General features: G+C 36.5%; 1 protein-coding gene across 1 annotated transcript; it reads left to right on the forward strand.

Moving 5' to 3' along the window:
- Positions 1-7742: 7742 nt before the first annotated feature.
- On the forward strand, positions 7743-19845 carry LOC122006909. Its single transcript, XM_042562600.1, has 7 exons — positions 7743-7979; positions 8062-8733; positions 9153-9505; positions 18432-18640; positions 18769-19025; positions 19108-19286; positions 19380-19845. Exons 1-7 carry the CDS (start codon positions 7772-7774, stop codon positions 19461-19463), a joined length of 1962 nt encoding a protein of 653 aa, XP_042418534.1. The 5' UTR covers positions 7743-7771; the 3' UTR covers positions 19464-19845.
- The last annotated feature ends 245 nt before the right edge of the window (positions 19846-20090 follow it).

A 20090-nucleotide genomic window follows, 5' to 3' on the forward strand; every position in this document is an offset into this window, starting at 1 on the left:
GGTGCGAGGCCAATGACAAAGTGACCAAGCTTTTGGAAAATTTATTGCCAAGCACCATCCTTTGCAAAATTGAAGAATTTGAAGATGCAAAGGATTTATGGAGCAAATTGGCCAAGCTTCATGAAGAGATCCCCTCCACTGTACAAGAGCAAGAAGTATCCAGAGAGGGTGACTCTTTGGAGCAAGACCAAGAGGAGGACTCCAAGGTTGAGAGATGCTCAACCTACGAAGAAGAAGTCCAAGAAGAAGCTTCATCCTCAAGGGAATGCATCGAAGGGAACAAGGAGGGAGCATACTCCTTGTTTCATATTTAAGATGATGAAGCCTCCACCTCTAGGATTGAGGGGGAGCGATCCTTGGTGACGCCGGATCAAGAAGAAGGAGAAGCCTCTACATCCGGGTCAAGAGACGAAGAGGAGGAAGAAGATTCTACCTCCACAAGTCAAGAAAAATCAAATGGAGGGGAATCAAGGTCCGATCAAGAGGAAGCTTCCACCTCCGGATCCAAAGGAAAAAATGTCACCCTTACAAGCAAAGGTAAAAATATTTCAATTAATAATAAAAATCATATTATATGCTTTGAATGTAGGGAACATGGGCACTACAAGAGCAAGTGCCCCAAATTGGCCAAGAAAATGGCCAAATGACACAAAAAGGCAAGGAGAAGCTCAAGGAGACCATCCCCGGAACAAAAAAGAGCAAGGAGCACATTGTGTGCTTCCTGTGCAACCAAAAGGGGCATTACCGAAGTCAATGCCCCAAGGGGAAGAAGATGGTCAAGGCTCAAGGAGGCATTAGTCAAGGGGGGAGCCTCCAAGGTAAAGAAGAAGGTAACATTTATTGAGCCTACCCCTTTACATTATGGTAAAAAGCATGATTGGTCTAATTTTTATCATTTTAATGCAATTTACCATAAGAATAGAAAGCATGAGGGCTTTAAGGAAAAGCATGTGACCCTACATGCCAAAACTACCCAACCTAAGGTTAGGAAGGTAGATAGACACTTGGGCGGGAACACTAAGGATAATAGATACATGCCCAAGAACAAAAATGCTCATGGACCAAAACCTAAGGATTTAATGATAGAAAATCAAGTCTTGAGGTCAAGACTTGATAAAATGGAAAAGACCCTAAAAAGGATGGAAAATATTCTACAAGGGCAAAGTGAGCAATACCTAGGGCTAGGAAAATCAAAGCCATCCAATGGCCATAGAGGGTTGGGATACAAACCAAAGGCTAAGAAGGATGTGCCCTCGTACCATAGAGTTCCATATAGTTATGGAACAAACCCTAGGTCCAGTGGTCAAGCCAAGAATACTAGGGAAGTCATCCCTAAGAGTATTTTTGCGATAAATGTGACTAAGACTTCTAAGAAGTCTAAGAAAGTCACTAACAAGGTCACAAGGGAGGGTATCCCTAGAGTTGACCTAGAAAATGTGACCAAAGCTTCTAAGAAGCCCAACAAGGTCACTAGGAAGGTATCTAGGGAAGTAATCCCTAGTGAGTACCTAGAGCATCCAAGGAGCACCAATAGGTGTTGGGTTCCTAGGAGCATCTTCTCTACCCCATAGATGGGTTAGAGAATGTCAACTCCGATTAGAAGGGTAGTTAACCCAACTTTGAGGAAATTGACACTCAAGGAGCATTTTCAAGGTTTTTGTTAACCTTTGAAAATGAAATGGAATTATTATTTACTCTTTGAAAGAGTAAAATGTGCCTAATGGTGGAAAATTTGATTTTATCTTAAATGACATAAATTGAGAAAACCTAGAGAAATACCAAGTTGGGATTTTGGTATGTTCTTAGGAAATTGAAGGCATTTTAAGTCTTAATTTAAAAGTGCTACTCTTGTGGAAAAATGAAATATGCCAACATTTGAGGAATATGTTTAATTTCAATTGGCATAAATTAATCAAGGGAATTAGAAATGTCAATTTAGGTTTTGGCATTTTCTTGAAGCACTTATGGGCAATCTAAAGTTTAATTTTAAGTTAGCTAAGTTTAAGGACACCTAGATAGGTAATCTAGGTATTTTATTAATGCTAAATCTTGTCATGATTGTTTGCTCATTATATGTCATGACATCACATTTGGTTTGTATTTTGCACTCATTCCTTTATTATGAAAAATCCAAAAATACCATGTCATGACATTCATACATCATGTAGTTATAGGATATTTTCTTTTGAAAAATTAGTTCCTTTTGATGTATGTCATAACATTATCATGCATTAAGTTTAATTCCTTGTAATTAAGGACAAATGACATTTAACAACACTTATTAACAAGTGACATCCTAGGTGGATGTCTAATATCTCTAAAATGCCTAGATAGATATGCATGATCCCTAGAATAGGGCAAAACCAAAATCTCACATCTCACAAGACCTATAAGATGACTTGTATGTGTTTTAGTGCACATTATATACAAGTGAGATGTTAGGATGATGAACAAAACTCAATATGTTGATTTAGTGCATTCTTTTGAGTTTTAAGTTCATCAAAACACATAGTTATGTGTTTTCCCATCATTGGGAAAGCTAATGTACAAGTCATGTGCATTAAGCCCAAGGAACATGGTGAGAGATTGTTTTGAAAATGTTTTCAAAATGATTTTGGAAAACCTTGGTGAAGGCTATCTTTTGATAGTAATCACCATTGAATAGTTAGACACAAACTTGAAGAAAACACTAAAGTTTTTGCAAGTTTTCAAGTTTGTGTCAATCTTTGAAAATATGAAGTATTTTCATAGAAAACTATTTTTCCTTGATAGTATATGCCCTAAATAATGCCTACACGAAATTGCATGATTTTTGGATTTTTGTAGAATTTTCTAGGGATTTCTGAAGTTGGCTGATTTTGAAATTCAGCAACTATCAGAGCTCCGATCGATCCATGGATCGATTGGGGTGCCTGAATTGATCCGTGGATCGATTCAGAAGGCAAGTCTCCCGCGAGCAGAAGCTCGCTGGATCGATCAGCTGATCGATCCAGGAAGTCTGAATCGATCAGTGGATCGATTCAAAAAGGTTCAATCGATTGGAACCCAACTCCAATCGATCCAAGTTGCTGATTTTGGCTGGGAAAGCCTGATTTCAGCATCTTTAAACCTATTTTAGTCTTGGTAACCATTCCAAACCCCTCAAAATACATTTGTATACATAAAAAGGGTGTTTTCATGTTGAAAACAAGGATGGATTGGTTAAGGAAGACTATATTGAAGTCTAGGGGTGAGGTTTGTTTCAAATTTTGAATATTTGAACCTCAAAGCTTCTAATTTGGGTTTCCTAAAGGATTAGGGATTCCAAGTCATTGTTGGTGCAATGACAGAAGTTACCACCATGTCTTTAGGGGGAGGGACTCTTTAAAGGCATGAAAATTATTTTTCATAAACCTTGGAAGGTGGTTAACCTTCCGTTAAGTGAATAATGCTCAAGGATGGACATTTGCCTACATTGAGGAAGAATGTAGGGTTAAGGATAAATGAAGGGTATGGGACCTTCATTATCGTGTTGGTCACAACGAGTGAAGTTGTGAACAACGATGAGCAACTCTTCAGGGGGAGAGTTTTCAACAATGGGGCATTTGTTGAAGTATGTCCAAAATTGAGGCACGGGTTTATGTGTGCTCAAAGATGGGTTGATGTGTGTCAATAGGGGGAGAATGTGTGGTTTAAGTTAGGCCTTCATTACCTATGGGGAAGGTTATAGGGGGAGAATGAAGGGAACCAACATTCATACATTGGCATGAATGGAGTTAAGACTATGGGATTAGCTTAACTCAGAATGGTCCAAACTTAAAGGTATTGTCAAACATCAAAAAGGGGGAGATTGTTGGTGCAATATCCCTTAGGTCAAGGTTGACTGTTTTGACCAAGCTTGAGTCTTGGTTATAGTTTCGATGTTTGACAATACATGTAGACACATGGACAATGCAGGTGAAAGTCCTAGTGAGTGAAGCTAGGCAGTATGGAAATCCTGGTGAGTGAAGCCAGGTGAAAGTCCTAGTGAGTGAAGCTAGGCAGATGGAAATCCTGGTGAGTGAAGCCAGGTGAAAGTCCTAGTGAGTGAAGCTAGGTAGATGGAAATCCTGGTGAGTGAAGCCAGGTGAAAGTCCTAGTGAGTGAAGCTAGGCAGTATGGAAGTCCTGGTGAGTGAAGCCAGGCGGAAGGAAAATCCTGGTGAGTGAAGCCAGGTGAAAGTCCTAGTGAGTGAAGCTAGGCAGATTGAAAACCCTAGTGAGTGAAGCTAGGTGAAAGTCCAAGTAGGTTAAGAGAGTGACCGGATACTTGGCATGAAAGAAAAGTCCAAGTGGGTCAAAGGGATTGATCGGACACTTGGTGAGGGAGTCCTAGCAGGTCAAGGGAGTGACTAGATGCTAGGCATGACGTACCAACAGGTTAAGGTTGACTGGATGTTGGTTTGGGAGGTTTGAGACTTGGTTTTGGGAAAAAACCAAGTGCTGGATCGATCAGTGGATCGATCCAGACTTTTCCCAGTGAACAGAAAGCCTCTGGATCGATCAGTGGATCGATCCAGAGGTCTCAATCGATCAGTGGATCGATTGGGACGCTGCTGCTTCGCGCGATAAGCGCTGGATCGATCCGTGGATCGATCCAGACATTTTTCCAGAGCACAGAGGCGCTCTGGATCGATCCGTGGATCGATCCAAAGCCTCCCCGATCGATTGGGAAAAATCGAATCGATCGGGATTCGACCGTTGAGTCGTATTTGAGCCACAGGCGAGCGTTGTCTTCGGCACTTCTTCACCGAATCATTTCAGATCTTCACCAGCTCCTCCACAACTCTTCTCAAGCTCGAGATCGCCAGTTCTTGAAGGTTCTTGGAGGCTCTTCCAAGTCAAGAGGCGGATCAAAGCAAGAAGAAGAAACTAGGGTTAGGGTTTGTGTACTCATTGTAAGCATGTAAGCTTGTATTTCTTTTCTACCCTTTCTTCTTCTTATATTGAGTCTTGTAGGGCTTATCCGCCCTTGGTAGTTACCATAAAGGAGAGTTTCATTAGTGGAGGGTGTGTGTGTTGGTGTGGATCCTTGGACTAGTCACCTCTTGTGAGGTGGATACCAAGTAAACCAACCGTGTTAGCGTTGTGTGATTTGTTTCTGTATTTTCCGCTGCACAACTTCGAAGAAACAATCAACGCCGAACACCGGGCACGCGACGAGCTATTCACCCCCCCTCTAGCTACTTTTGGTCCTAACATAAGGGGGTGTTTGGTTGATGGATTTGAGAATGAGGGAATGAAATAATAGTAAAATATAGTGTTTAAATTATGGGTTTGGGATGATAATTTGGAAATAATTTCTAGATTTATGGGAATAAACCAAACTCATATAACTAGGTGGGTTTCATTTTCATTTTCATTCTCATTCCACCTTACTATCAAACTCATACCCATAGTCATTTCCATCATTTAACCAAACGTCATCTAAAGTTGTAAATGAATCAAACGTTCGTGAATAAGTTTGGTGTTTGGCTTGATAAATGCTTGTTAATATTAGTTCAATATATACAAGATCAATTAAATGAACAAGCTTGAACACATATTTGTTGTCCCCTCGGGACGGTCTAGTGGCTAGCACATAAGGTGTTACCACCATGAGGTTTGGGGTTCAAATCTCGGTAAAGCCTTGGTAAATGCTTCCCTTATGTGCAAGTCACTATTCCAAAAGCTAGTAGTCATCTGTGATTTACCTCCTCCGTGTTGGCCCTGGGACGAGTTGGCGGAGGCGCTGGGGGTGAGCGTATTCGTCTTTTGCCACCGTGAACACATATTTATTCATTTATATTTATAAATTATGTTCATTAATAAAAATCTTATTAATATGTTAAAAGAATAAAAAAAATTTCAAGACAAACAAACAAGTTTGTATTATCAAGTTCAATAATCAATCAAATAAGTTTAAAACCTAAAAGTTTCAAACAATCAAACAAGCTTAAATTGAGAGCTTAATTACATCTAAATGAACTAATCCCAAGTTAAATTTGAATCAAACTCAAGCTTAAAAAAAACCAAACTAAGCTTAAAGAATCATTTCAACGACTTAATTCATTTTACGTACAGTTTGACTTAGTTATCTTATTAAATAAGTTTTAATATCATAAAACTTAACTCAATTGAACTCGTTTAAGATAAAAGCAAGTAGGTGAAGGATGTCTCCTTTAATATCAATTGGTGCAGTATCAAATTTGAAATGTCGAATTAAGAACTAAGTTAACAAAACTAAGAAGGAAATATTTAAAAAAACTTGATGCAAATTAAAAATTGTATTAATTCAAAATTATTAAAATACAAACTTTACACTTCTTTTATATAGAAATAAATATTTTAAATAAAAATAAGTTAATATTAATAGAGATTATAATTATTTCTTATTTATTATCAAATTAAAAATATTAATACTAAATAATAAAATTTAAATCTTTAATTTATTAGAAAAATATTAAATATTTTTAAATTTATTTCGATTTATTATAGATTCGTTAATTTTAAATATTTTTTATTCTCAGATAATTTTAATTTTTTCTTTTTATAAAGCAATTTAAAATTTATCTTTAATTTATTTTGTTTAAAATTATTCTTTCTGTGATATTTATTTCGTTATATAGCATCGCGATAATTTTTTTAATAATATTTTTACCAATAAAAATAAATAATAAGTTATGATAGAAATAAAAAAAAAAAGCCTTTTAAATACAATTGTAATGGGAAGATTTAATTGAATTATGGATGACGAATATAATAAACTGACAAGATTAAATAACCTCTCTCCTCTCTAAGAAAGAATCGGCCGATTCCTAAGGTCTTACTGTTTATATTTAGTGGATTGCTTGTGGTAAAAGGTGAATACGTTCATCCCAGTGCCTCCGTCAATTCGTCCTAAGGTCAATACGGAGGAGGTAAATCACGGACGGCTACTAGTCTTTGGAATAGTGACTAGCACATAAGGGAGGTATTTATCTCGGTTTTGTCGAGATTTTAACCTCAGATCTCATTATGGCAACACCTCATGCGCTAACCACGAGATCCATCCGAGGGGACCATATATATATTTAGTAGACTGATGATACTAAACTAGTTGGGATGAATGATATTGTACTCTAATAAATAAATGAATATATACCTTCACAAGTTAGCATAATTGGTATTAAAATATTTTTATGATTTATCTATATATATTTAGATAGGAATCAGTGATACTGGACCATTTGGATGAGTCTCATAGATAAAAGAATACAAGTTGATACAATTGATATTTATATAAGTATTTACTTAAATAGATTTTTAGAATCAGTTTTTCATAGGTATAAAATATTATATTAGGTGTCTGAATCCATGTAAAATCACTATACTAAATAAAATATTCCTATGATTTATCATGAAATTGACGATAGTCTTAAAAAAATTTAATTATATATATATATATATATATATTATAATAATAATAATAAAATTAATCGTCCACTGCCAAAGATAATATTTTAAAAAAGTTATTTGGATAAGTGTATTTGGGGATCTGATTAGCATCGCGATCAAGGGATCAAGGGACGAAGGCGACGCACCGGCGGGGGAGGAGGGTGTCGGCACGAGTGACTCTGGAAAAAAGACTCGGGCAAAGAAAGTATCGATTAACCCAGCTCGGGTTCAGCCCCGTTTGAACCGTCGGTTCGCTCCAGTCTGTCCGGTCAGTGCCGATTCATCGACCTCCGGACAAGGGTATAAATAATGAGAAGGCAAAAAATTATGATGAGGTGATGGCTCAGTATCGTCAATCGGGCGCGGACCGATTCGGCGTCCGGATCCATGCTGACGCCGCCGACCGGATCCCTCACCGGCCAGCGCGGATCCGACGTCCCAGCAAGTCCCACCGCCGCCTCTCCTTCGTTGCCCTCGTCGTCGCTCTCACCCTCGTCCTCCTCGTCGCCCTCGCTGCCTACAGCCACCTTTCTTCCCCTCGAAAAGGTGCTTGCTGCCTTTCCCCCATCAACACTACTCTCTCCACTCTAGTCCAGCGACCTTTGCCTCAAAGTTACCATATTCGCAGGTTTTGCAAGAGATTCGGGGCAGGATGATGACGGGACGAACGAAACCGAGTTTCGTGTGGCATCCAACCAGTCGAAGCGGCTCAAGTTCGGGCGTGGCTCCGGCAAGATCGGCCGCGATTCGAGGTACTGGGATGGGGACGATAGGAACAGGGGTGGGGGTTTCGGCGGGAACGATTTTCCAGCAGATGAGCAGCAAGCGGCCCAACGAGGTCAATTATTGGAGAGTGGGAAGCGCCGGCGTGGGCATGTATCTGCTCACGATCGCCAGGATAAAGTGAACGAGAAGAGAAGTGCAAAAATTGATGGGGAATTGTACAATGAGGGTGGGCGGGAGGAGCTGGATTCTTACAATGAGGATTATGAAGCTTCTGCCACGGATGAGAGCAAGCTGAAGCAGGGCGACGAGGACAATTTCGATGACGAGTACGACGATGGTATTGATATGCAGCATTATGATGATGAAACTCATGATGCTGATGGAGTCCGGAGGTTGGATGAGGATGATGGAGATGAACCAGAGAAAGATGTATCTATCGACATACACAACAATGATTCTCGGGAGATACAAGGTGGTTCTATTGGTGACTTAAAATCAACGAAGGATCATAAGCTTTCTAGTTCTACAAAGAAGGCTGGCTCAAAAAGAAAATCAAAGCGCCACAGAGTTTCTAGTAAGCTATTAACATTTTTGTTACTCATGTTCTATGCTGTATGTGGTTATCATATTCTCTAACAGTATCTGTGCCTAAAATGAAATAGTGCAAGATACACATGCAATTTTACAAACAGTCATGACAATTGAATGTTGAATATTCTCTACAATGTGAAACTCATGGAGATAGGTTTTATCAGTTTTCTAAAAAAATATGGTGGAAGCAAATTCGTGTCAAATATTAACTTCTCTTCCACTTTTTATACATTTTGTATTAGATTGTACCAGTGAAAGCTTTCAGTAGTTTCACTTATATTGCACTAGGAATCATGAACCTTATGTGCCTAAGACCATAGTATGTGCTTGTCATACAATATTTAGTTATTACTGAGGTCATTTTGCTTGTGTTGATTGGTCTGTATGTTATCCATTGAGCAGGTTCATCCTGTGCAATAAAATTATTGAATTCAACTTCAATTGTTGAACCTTTAAGTGGAAAGAAGTTTGCAAGATTCTCTTTGCGGTATACACTTGGAGAAAAGAAGCCAAATGGATCAGAAACTTGGGAGCCAAAATTTGCTGGCCATCAGACACTGGAGGAAAGGGAGAGATCATTTTATGCCAGTGACCAAACAATGAATTGTGGGTTTATCAAAGGGCCAGGCAATTCCCCAAGTACTGGTTTTGATATTTCCGATGATGACCGAACATTCCTGAACAGTTGCCATATAGCTGTTTCGTCTTGCATCTTTGGAAATTCAGATCGTTTGAGATCACCTTTTAGCAAAACGGTAATAACTTTATCTTACACATCAATAACGATTTCATGCCTTAAGATAACTGTTTACTTCAATCTCATTGGACTTCTACAATTGAATTTGTGGCTGTTAGGATCTTGATTCCGCTGGCTAATTTAGTTTTAAACAACTGTGATATTTATCACTAATCTTATGGCTCTGAGACACTGGCTTTTTGGCTTGTGTTTACCATGAGCAACTGGCTAGGCAATGTAGCATTTTGCTTCTCCTCAACTTGTCATTTAAGAAGTCCAATGGACATCAATGGGATGCAATTTCTTTTCTCAAGTTCAATTAATCTGAGAAGAAGAATCCTATTCAGTAGATAGGACTTTAAGCTTCATATGAAGTCAATACTTTCTTGTTTTGCCATGTATTAACAGCTAAATGTAGAGATATGAAGTGATGTATTATGCTTGCCATATTCACAACCTGGTTCATATACTTTGCACAATTCTATTGCTTGGAATCCATTTAAGTTGCGAGTTATGAGCCGACATGGACTTTGCTGACCTTGACTAGAAACATGCCAGCCTGTTCATTTTCATGGTATATGGGTACAGGAAAAGCAGTGAAGACAGTGAAGGTTGAAGATGGGAAGAAGGATAAATGTGTAGTCAAGGGAGAAAAGCAATTTAGATGTGCAGGAGATTTTGGGATTATCTTACTCTTCTTTCTTGGCTCACTGTTAGTGTGTTGCATATCCCTCTTTTGTTTATGAAGTCATGGAAACCTACAGTAGACAGATATGTAGTCAAGTGCAAAAGCAATTTTGGATGCTGGAGTTTTCCTACTCACTGTAATTTCTTGGCTAGGTGTTAGTATGTTGTATCTCCATTTTTTTGTTGATGAAGGGATGGTAACCTATAGCTAATTACCAAGCAAGTTCTACTTCTGAAGAAATTTCTGGCCCATTAAGTATTATGGTTGCTCCTAATTTTTGTCATTAGTATTAATGTATTTTGCTTATACAAGTTATAAAATAAGACAGCATTTCCTGAGCGGTTGTAAACTAGTAAAAGAGTTATTTTTATCTTGCATAGCCAAAGTTCAATTCGTCTTTGACTATTTGAAATATGAAATTGTAATATTTAAAAGCAGCTAAAAATGAATCAGAAAACTGGGAGCTGGGAGTTGTAGGCCATCAAACACGGGAAGAAAGGGAGACATCACTTTATGCGAAACAATAAACTTAGCTTTATTAAAAGCTCAAAGGATTACCCAAATGGAAAAAAGGGTTGAGATGGTATGAACATGTTAGAATGTGATCAATAGATTTTATAATTAAAAGAGTTCAATCTATTAGAAGGAAAGATATAAGGGATACAGAGAAACTCAAGTAACAGTAGTCAATGTAAATGAAAGAAATTGATTTTAATATTACTAGTGATGTAGTTGTGCATAAACGCATTGGAGGTATAAAATTCATATAGCCCACCCCAAATAAATAGGATAAACACTTGATGACATTTCTGATGACCTAAAATTCACCAGAAGTTACCACAGCTATGCCATCTGGCAATTAATTTAAAACTACTGTGATATCGACTAGTAATCTTTCGGTTGTGTCATTGACTCTTTGACTTGTGTTTGCCATGAGCAACTGGCTACACTGTGAGGTTTGTCACTGTTTCCCATCTCGTTGATCATTCAAGAAGGCCAGTGAACTCTAGCTGAGTGCTCTTAATCTCAATTTACTAACAAGGAAAATTATATTCTGTAACAAGGGTCTTATGACTCGGAAACAACATCTTGAAAAGTAGGGTAAGACTGCATACAATAGACCCTTCCCCAGGACCCGTACTAGCAGGAGCTTCGTGCACCGAGCTGCCTCTTTTTTAACTGTGGTCTTACGTTTCATATCAAATTGATAGTTTCTGATCTTGCTACACATTAACTTCCTGATTTAGTGAATCAAAGTGATCCATTAGCTATCAACTTCGCCATCTAGTTCATCTACGTTCATTATTCTTTGGCTCTGGGCCATTTAAGTTACAACTTGTGAGTTGACAGAATCTGCTGAACTTGACTAATACTTAATTCCATGTAAGCCTATTCAAGTTCACTGGCTTGGCATATGGGGAAAAGAGATGTAGTGAAGAAAGACAAGGTTAAGGCGAAGAAGGTTAAAGATGTAGTTAAGTATGAAAACAAATTGAGATTTGTTGGAGATGGAGTTATCTTACTCTCACTCTATTTCTTTGGCTCCATACCAATACGTTGTATCGCCATTATAGTTTGTTGATAAAGTAATTTGAACTTAGAGTCTACTCACAAAGCAAGTTCTACTTATTGAAAAACCCCTAGCTTATTTGGGCCTTGGAATGGTTCGTAACTTGTGAATAGTATATTTTATAATTTTTTATATGAGGTATAAAATAAAACAATGTATGTGTTCAACAATTGTAAATTAGTTATATATTTTTTTAAAAATTTTGAATAGCTAAAGTGTAATTCTCTTTAGGACAATTTGAAATATTTATTCGTATTTTTATTGCTATTTGAGAATTTTCTTATGTAGTTACTAATGTCATGACCTTACATTGAGTGCATGGCGAGATAAGATCCATGTAGTCAACCATAAATAGTTTGGTCATACAACTTATATCATGTCAAAAGAATGGAGTAGTTGATAGGGATGTTTTACATAAGATACAACTAGGATGATTGAATTGAAGTTTATGATTGTAAGACACCTCTAAAGCTTAAAAGGAAGTTTTATAAAACAATGATAACCTGCTATGTTATATTAAATTGAATCTTGGGTTATGAAGTGAACACACAAACAAAAGATGAGAGTCATGGAGATGAGAATGTTAAGTTGAATATGTGGACATCCAATGGACAAGATAAGAAATGAGAACATAAGCATGAAAGTAGGGGTTATGCCTATCGAGGAAAACTCTAAGAGGTTTGTTTAAGATGATATGGATACGTAACATCCAATAAAAGCCCTAGTTAGGCTATGCGAGAGCATGACAAATACCCACATTAATAAGGGAAGAAGGAGACTAAAGAAGATTTGGTTAGCAAAGATAAATTAGGATAAAACTCATTTAAATATAGAAGATAATATAGTAGGGAATTAAGCTCAATGGTATCGGAGAATTCATATAGCTGACTTCACTTAGTAGGATAAAAGTTTTGGGTATTGTTGTTGTTGTATGATATCATACCATGATTTTCTTTTTTATTTTAATATTAGTCCATATTGCATGTTTGTATTTTGTTTAATATTATATCCCTCAAATCAACATTCATATATGCATATAAATAAAGCTAATGCTAGTAGACTCTTGATCTATTGTCCATGTTGGTCCTTTGGCAGACTACTGCAGTACGATACCTTTTATAGACACTTGGTATGCATCATATGGATTGTCAACTGATGGTTACTTGTTAACCTCTTCATTCCAAGTGTTTGTTTGACTAGTGCAACAATGAAACGGTTAATAAAATTTTTAAGTCAGTATAAAACATAAATGTAATGTGATAACAGTTATCCTGTTTACTTCATTTGCTTTTGTGTTGGATTATTTTAAACTAAACTCACCCAAGCTTAGGAGGAAATGCCCTCAAACTTGGATCTGCAACAAGAATTAAATGTTAGGTCGAGTGAGCTAAAGGCACTTTGAGTGCAACTGCAAAGTAGGATTGGTCTTATTTGGTCTCTTTGTAGGTTGGTGGCTCAGATTCTAGTATTTTGGTTTCTTTACATGTTCTACTTGTATTGACCGCTGTATTGTATGCATGAGTTTTCTCTTGCTTTTACGCTTAACCATAGAAGCATTAAGGTAACTTCCATTTTGAGATGGTTGACTTAATTTCCATACCCCTAGCACTGGTTCTCAGCAAATTGCCCAATTGTCTTCCAATCATGCTCCTATCCTTTCTCATATTTTAAGTTTTTAGATATTTTCAGCCAACTTCTGCTTGAAAGCTAGTTCGATTCTTGGAGAAGTGTTTTTTTGCATTTGTCATGCCAACCACCAATAATTTGTTGCTCAGTGCATATAACACCTCCACTTTGAGCAATATATTGGTCGTGAATTTTTGCCCATGGTTTTGCTCCAAATGTCACCCACGTTACCATGCATGACCAAATCTGTGGCTTACACGTGACGATGAATTTTGGTTAAATTTGGTTGAGAATGGAAACTAACAAAGAACTTTGAGTGAGTTTGGAGTTTGAGATGTTGATCTCTAGGTTGTGACAAATGAGTGAGAATAAAACAAAGAAAAAAAAAGATCCCTTTGTTCGATCAGTACATATGACTCATACTAGGCAGTATGATAGGACCAAAATTTTTTCCTTCTGAACTAATGCTCTTTATCCAAATTCACACTACACAATACTTCGTAAACTTATATGACACTAATTTGTGCAGGCAGTGCTGACCTAGAACTTGGTTGATTGAAAATAATCATTTCAGTTCTAATGCTAGTTCAGCCTCCATTTTGTATTGATTCTTCAAGTTCTGTTCTATTCTGATTACATGTCTGATATCATAATTGATAATATCTTCTAGAACTATGGAACTGTTATTTTCTGAACAATTATTTAAGCCATACCGCTCAAATAAACATTCAGCGTAGTTTATTGTCTAGTGACAGTTTATCCAACAATTCTTGTAATAGTGTCATGATTAATTTGACCAAAATAGCAAACTATTCATTAGAATACTATTCAGGACAATATGGTCATTGATACTATCTTAAATCTTAAACATTAATACTTGGACTTGAAACTGATTTCAATTTTCCTTCAAACACTTATGTTTTGTGTTCTATTCACAATGGCTTTATCATTAACAATTGCTTGGAGATAGGTATTTTTTAATTAGAAATACTTTTTTGTGCAATGATAAAGGGCCTGATTGAAAGTAATTGCATTATGTGTTCATGCTGGCTGCACTTCTCACTTATTCACTTTGTATGCATTCTTCAAGTTTTATTCCATATGTGATTATGAATTCATGATATTTTAGAATGAACTGTTTTCTCTCCCTAATGTTACACTACTCAAAGACAGCGTAGTTTATTGTCCACAGGCATTATATCCACCACATTTCTAGTAGCCGAACGATCACTTATGCAAAATGTTCATTGATGACACTCAATTTTATTGGAACTGTTGTCTGACAATGCTAAGTCTTCAAACAATATGATAAAGTGAGCCACCTTTGTGGTTTTTCATGCTAATCACACCATAACAGGAAATGGTCTGTCCTTAATGTGCTTATTTCTTTATTTTTTTTAGTTATATTGCGTGTTTCTTTCGCTCCATATGGTGTATTTGTAAATTTGAAGCACTAATTGGTTGGAAGGTTAGTGAAAAGATGCTTTAACTTCATTAGGTAGTACGTTGCTAGGTCCTATGCATTTCTTGTCTTTTTGTGTTTACCTTCATTTTCTTCCATTGCCAAGTCCTTTTTGTCGACTCTGTCTCCTACCCTTCTCTTCCTTCAATGGTTTTGTTGTTAGTTCATAATGGCAAATCACCAAATGGACTTTATATTAGTCATTATTTTCCATACAGTGGAAAAAGCACAACTTTTTACAGTAATAAGTTTATAATTGTGGATACATCTTGTGAGCTTTCGTCATTTAAATTCTAGCATTACATTCCAGTCATGCATATGTATTCACATGTGGACGCACATGCAGGTGGAAGTAGATATATGCAAAAGCTAATCAGAGTTTATGATTCTTAATAGTACTAGGATGGTGCTAACTTTGATGTGTTAAAAATAAAGTCTCGATGTGTTATTTGATTCCAAAATGACGAGTCACTTGAGAGAGGACATTCTTGTAATATATAAGCGCAATAAATATTACTTGTTCATGTGGAACTATAGGCATGGAGCATTCTACCTTCAATATGTGCACTTGTCCATGTGAGGCTATTGGCACAGTGCATCATAAATTTAAGAGTTTGGAATATATCTAATAACATTAGGCATTATGTGCTTTATACAAATCACAAGTGAATTCTAACGATGCTCAGTCAAGTATATATATATATATATATATATTTTAAGTAAGCACTAGGTATCCATCTTACGTTGACTAATTTTGTGGGTGATTGACCTGACTCCATGAAAATTTTCCATCGGCCATCAGGGTAAATTGGGAAGCGCTCGCAATAGGCAACCCATTAACTTAGGTCAACCGCCCATTAAGTGAAATTCATCCATTAATTCGTCGAAATTGGATTCGATCCTTAGATGCTTGAGAACTGAGAAGGCATCTGCCGCTGCACCTTGTCCGTGGGCGAAATGAATTTATTATTGAACAATTACAGATATGTTTTTTCAATAAATTGATGCACAAACCATTTGACCAGTTAATTGAAATATTTTTTAGAATAAATGAACTATTTTTCCCATGAGGTCGAGGGAGGTAAGATTTGATCCAATGACCTTGTGGGACACTAATATAGGCTTGCTAATCTATGTTTTAAGTATCTAACTCTAATAATCTATGTATGAAAAGTGTGCACGTATGTGAGCGTGTTTGTGCATGTATGACACATGGCGTCCAAGATAAGCTTGCCAAAAGGCAAGCTTCGCTTGTTGCGCGTGGCTTACAATATTGTCAGAACAAAAACAACAAAATAAACTAACTAAAATGCATACATAAGGAGGAACAACACTAAACTTGACACGAACACTTTAATGATCAACTTGGGGGCTAACAATTTCAGAATGTGAGTACAAATTACTAAGTGGCTAATGTAGAAAGATATGCATGAATTATTATCCTAAATTAAGAAATTAAAGGAATAATAATAATTAAAATTCACATTGAAGAATCTGCATTCTACATATGCTTTCAATTTGCACATTATAAGTATTATTACCTTTTAGGATGATAAACAATATTTATTTATAGTTTTATATGTAGGCAATTGCTAATAATCATTCTATAATTATATCCGCAAGTAATCTTTTTTTACATTTGTTTTTAATAAATAAACCACTAAGAAGTGAATTATTAGAGTTGAACTCTTATAGAGTGAAGTAGTGTGATTTGACAAGTGGATAAAGTCCTCACAAGGATATGGTCAATAATAAATTGTCAAAAATAGAATAAATATTGATCCACGAGTGATTCTTCCTTTCATGTCTCTATGGTCGGGAAAGAGTATGAGCTCTCTGATAAAATGTTAGACTCTTCACTTTTTAATATTTATTTCACCATTTATAATAATTTTGATTCCCTTTTAAGGATGACAGATTTGCTACAATAGGGCAAGATCAATTTCCGACGGGTGAATGCCCTTGGAAAAAAACTCCTCCCACCTTCTAGCTACTTAACTGTCAGCCTATAGCTGACCCCATGATTTACCTCTCTTCACATAACCTGGGAACGAACTATAAGGGGCGCCTGGGGTGAGCGTAATCACCTTTTACTACAATTTATTCCCTTTATGGATTTCATGTTCAAGTATTATTTCACTTTAAATTTACACATTATATAGTAAATGTCTCACTTTAGAGTATATTTAGATTGAGGGATTAACTTATATCACCACTTATTAAAAGTTGCATTATATATATATATATATATATTAGATTGTCTCCAAATAGAGGATTTAGCATAAAAGAAACTTGCAACCATGAACATAAAAATTAATATTGAGCATGGAAGGCAAAACAATATAAAAGATAGGTGTCAAAGATGAATAACTAAAGAATCATGTTATAATTTAAAAGCATTTTCACATATGATCCCACATGATAGCCCACAAGTTGAAAAGCATAGAAAGTTATTATTTACAGCAGCTAACACTTAAATCTTAATAATCTAATTCATTTGAACCCATTGCATTAATCCAACATCATTTTTAACACATTTGAAAAGCATACGAGCAATAACTGTGTAATCCTTAAGGCTCCATTAGCAACTATAGTGAGATGTAAGTGAGAATGAATATTAGTTATGACCCCACTTTATCTAGACAAAAATCATGGTAAGAAGGTTACCTTATGCTCAAACTCCAAGAATAGGGACGATCAAAGCTTTGTCCAACTTCCTAAATCACTGCCTTAAAGAACAAGTGACCTCATATATCTACATAGGATGTTCATTTCCCAATAGAGGAAAGTGTAGCCTAGAACTTGCGGTGGCCAAGGGGGGAAAGGTTCACTCTATAGGGGTTCTCAACAGCAGTTGCATGAGAGAGGAGGCTTTGAGGGTTTCTAGCACTGGGTCCATGTGAGTTTGCTATGTGAAGAGAGGTGAAAGGAGAGGAAGAGTTGAGAGAGATTTACATGGGGAGAAAAGAGGCGCAGGATTAAATAATCCTAAGTAACCCAACACTCCACTAAAACCCAGTAAAATGCGACCCAACTGGTTTATTCCCAATGCAAATTGAGTTAAATCCTAAACTAATCAAAATTAATTCAAATTGAACCCAATTTAAACTACATACTCCTAACCACAAAACAGACTCATTAAAATCAAATTTGGCATCCAATTTAATCAAACCCATTGTGCTTGATTCAACTCTAATAAAAATCAAGCCAACTCAAATTTGATCAAACCCAGAACTAACTTATAATTAAAATCATAATTAATCTACCTCAAATAAATTAAATATAGCCTCAAAATTACCCATTACATCACAGTCATCCTTAATTGCTGTTAATTCCAACAATTTGCCCTTACTAAATTTTAGGGTTATAACAATGTGTGCTTGTTTTGACAATTACAATTATGTGTGTGTGCATATGCATGTGTTTTGACGATCATAATGATGTTACATGATTTTAGCAAAGAATACCATATCCATTTCATCAGTCATCCATCATACATTGACTGCAATACTACCTAGGTCATTATAGCGACTTTGTCAAATGGTTAACAGTATAATTTTATTTCTGATATCAGCTGGGACATTATTTAATCATTGCAGATCACTCATCTCTCAAGGAAAAATGTCTGCTTTGCCATGTTCGTGGATGAAAGCACACTGCAAACTCTGTTATCGGAAGGACAGAAGATGGACAATGGGTCCATTGGATTGTGGAAAATAGTGGTGGTCAAGAACTTACCTTATACAGACATGAGAAGAGTTGGAAAGATTCCAAAGTTTTTGACACACAGGCTCTTCCCTTCTGCCAGGTGAGAATGCAAGATTGCACAAGCTTAAAACCAATCGGTGGTCTTTTTTAATCTTTCCATCTGATGCAAATTCGAACCGTTTGCATTTCATGGAGTCATTGCTATGTTAGTTTTTTTTGCCCAATCAGGTATTCAATCTGGCTAGATAGTAAGTTGAGGCTTCAGAATGATCCTTACCTCATCTTAGAATATTTCCTCTGGCGACGAGGTTTTGAATATGCAATTTCCAATCATTATGATCGACACTGTGTTTGGGAAGAGGTGATGCAAAACAAGAAACTGAACAAATACAACCATACTATCATTGATCAACAATTTCAATTTTACCAGTCTGATGGACTGAGGAGATTTGATCCTTCTGATCCGAAAAAGCTGCTTCCTAGCTGTATGAAATCGATCTTCCTCTCACTCACTAGACTTACATTTTCTTCTGTCAATTTCACATATTTCTTTGTTTTTCCAAACAGATGTCCCAGAAGGCTCTTTCATTGTAAGAGCTCATACGCCAATGTCCAACTTGTTTTCCTGTCTGTGGTTTAATGAAGTCGACCGGTTTACACCCCGTGACCAGTTGAGCTTTGCATATACTTATCTGAAACTTAGAAGAATGAATCCTGGGAAACTGTTTCATTTAAATATGTTCAAGGTACACCGAGTTCATCTTGATTATATCTGAGTACTCCAGTAGATTTGTTCTGCCCTGTTCCATCAATTGATTCTGAACAATCTCCATGGTCAGGACTGCGAGAGGCGATCAATGGCCAAACTGTTCCATCACAGAGCAGAAGAGAAGAGGAACATCCGCACCGACACAGCAAGATGATGAGCCTTACATGAGGATGGACAGAACAAAGAGGACAAGTTTCGAAGAAGCTGCTTATACTATCGCCATGGATTGATGAAAACTGTCAATCGGTGAGAGCGGGTACACAGCATGATCCTGGATGCTGCTTTCCATGATGAATTTCAGTGCGAAGTTTTTGACTGTGCTGATGCCAAGTCCACTGCATCATACCAGACCAGCATTTTGTTTTTAGTTTGCATGGGAAGATTTGGAGAATCTGACCTTGGGACATGTATGTTGTAAATTTTCTACTAATTTTCGGGGAGGGCTAGTCTTTCAATTTAGTCCCTTTTTTTTCCTTTCTATTTGAAATTATTTTTCTGCACATTAAGGCCAAAAGGAGTACTTATTGTTTCCAGCACTTGTTGATTCTTTGGCGCTTAAATCTTCTTTCAATCTTTTCGTAATTATTTATTCTTTTCATTCAGTGTGGAGGAATAGGTTTATCATAGACTCGAAATAATAAGAAATTAGTCATGCCATGGGCTGACCCACACCATTTTGTTTTTGTTTTTAAATATTTAGTATTTTATTTAATTAAAGCTAATTAATGTTATGTCAAAATTTAAAATATATTATATATGTATACAAAATTTAATAGTTATG

Source organism: Zingiber officinale, chromosome 7B (genome assembly GCF_018446385.1).
Source record: "Zingiber officinale cultivar Zhangliang chromosome 7B, Zo_v1.1, whole genome shotgun sequence".
NCBI lineage: Eukaryota > Viridiplantae > Streptophyta > Magnoliopsida > Zingiberales > Zingiberaceae > Zingiber > Zingiber officinale.

What these genes read in the sequence shown, in the direction of transcription:
- LOC122006909 (XM_042562600.1), top strand. Translation starts at nt 7,772, where the DNA reads ATGGCTCAGTATCGTCAATCGGGCGCGGACCGATTCGGCGTCCGGATC. An exon ending in AAAGCGCCACAGAGTTTCTA is followed by an intron (nt 8,734 to 9,152) that starts GTAAGCTATTAA and finishes TCCATTGAGCAG; the next exon opens with GTTCATCCTGTGCAATAAAA. An exon ending in GAAAAAGCTGCTTCCTAGCT is followed by an intron (nt 19,026 to 19,107) that starts GTATGAAATCGA and finishes TTTTCCAAACAG; the next exon opens with ATGTCCCAGAAGGCTCTTTC.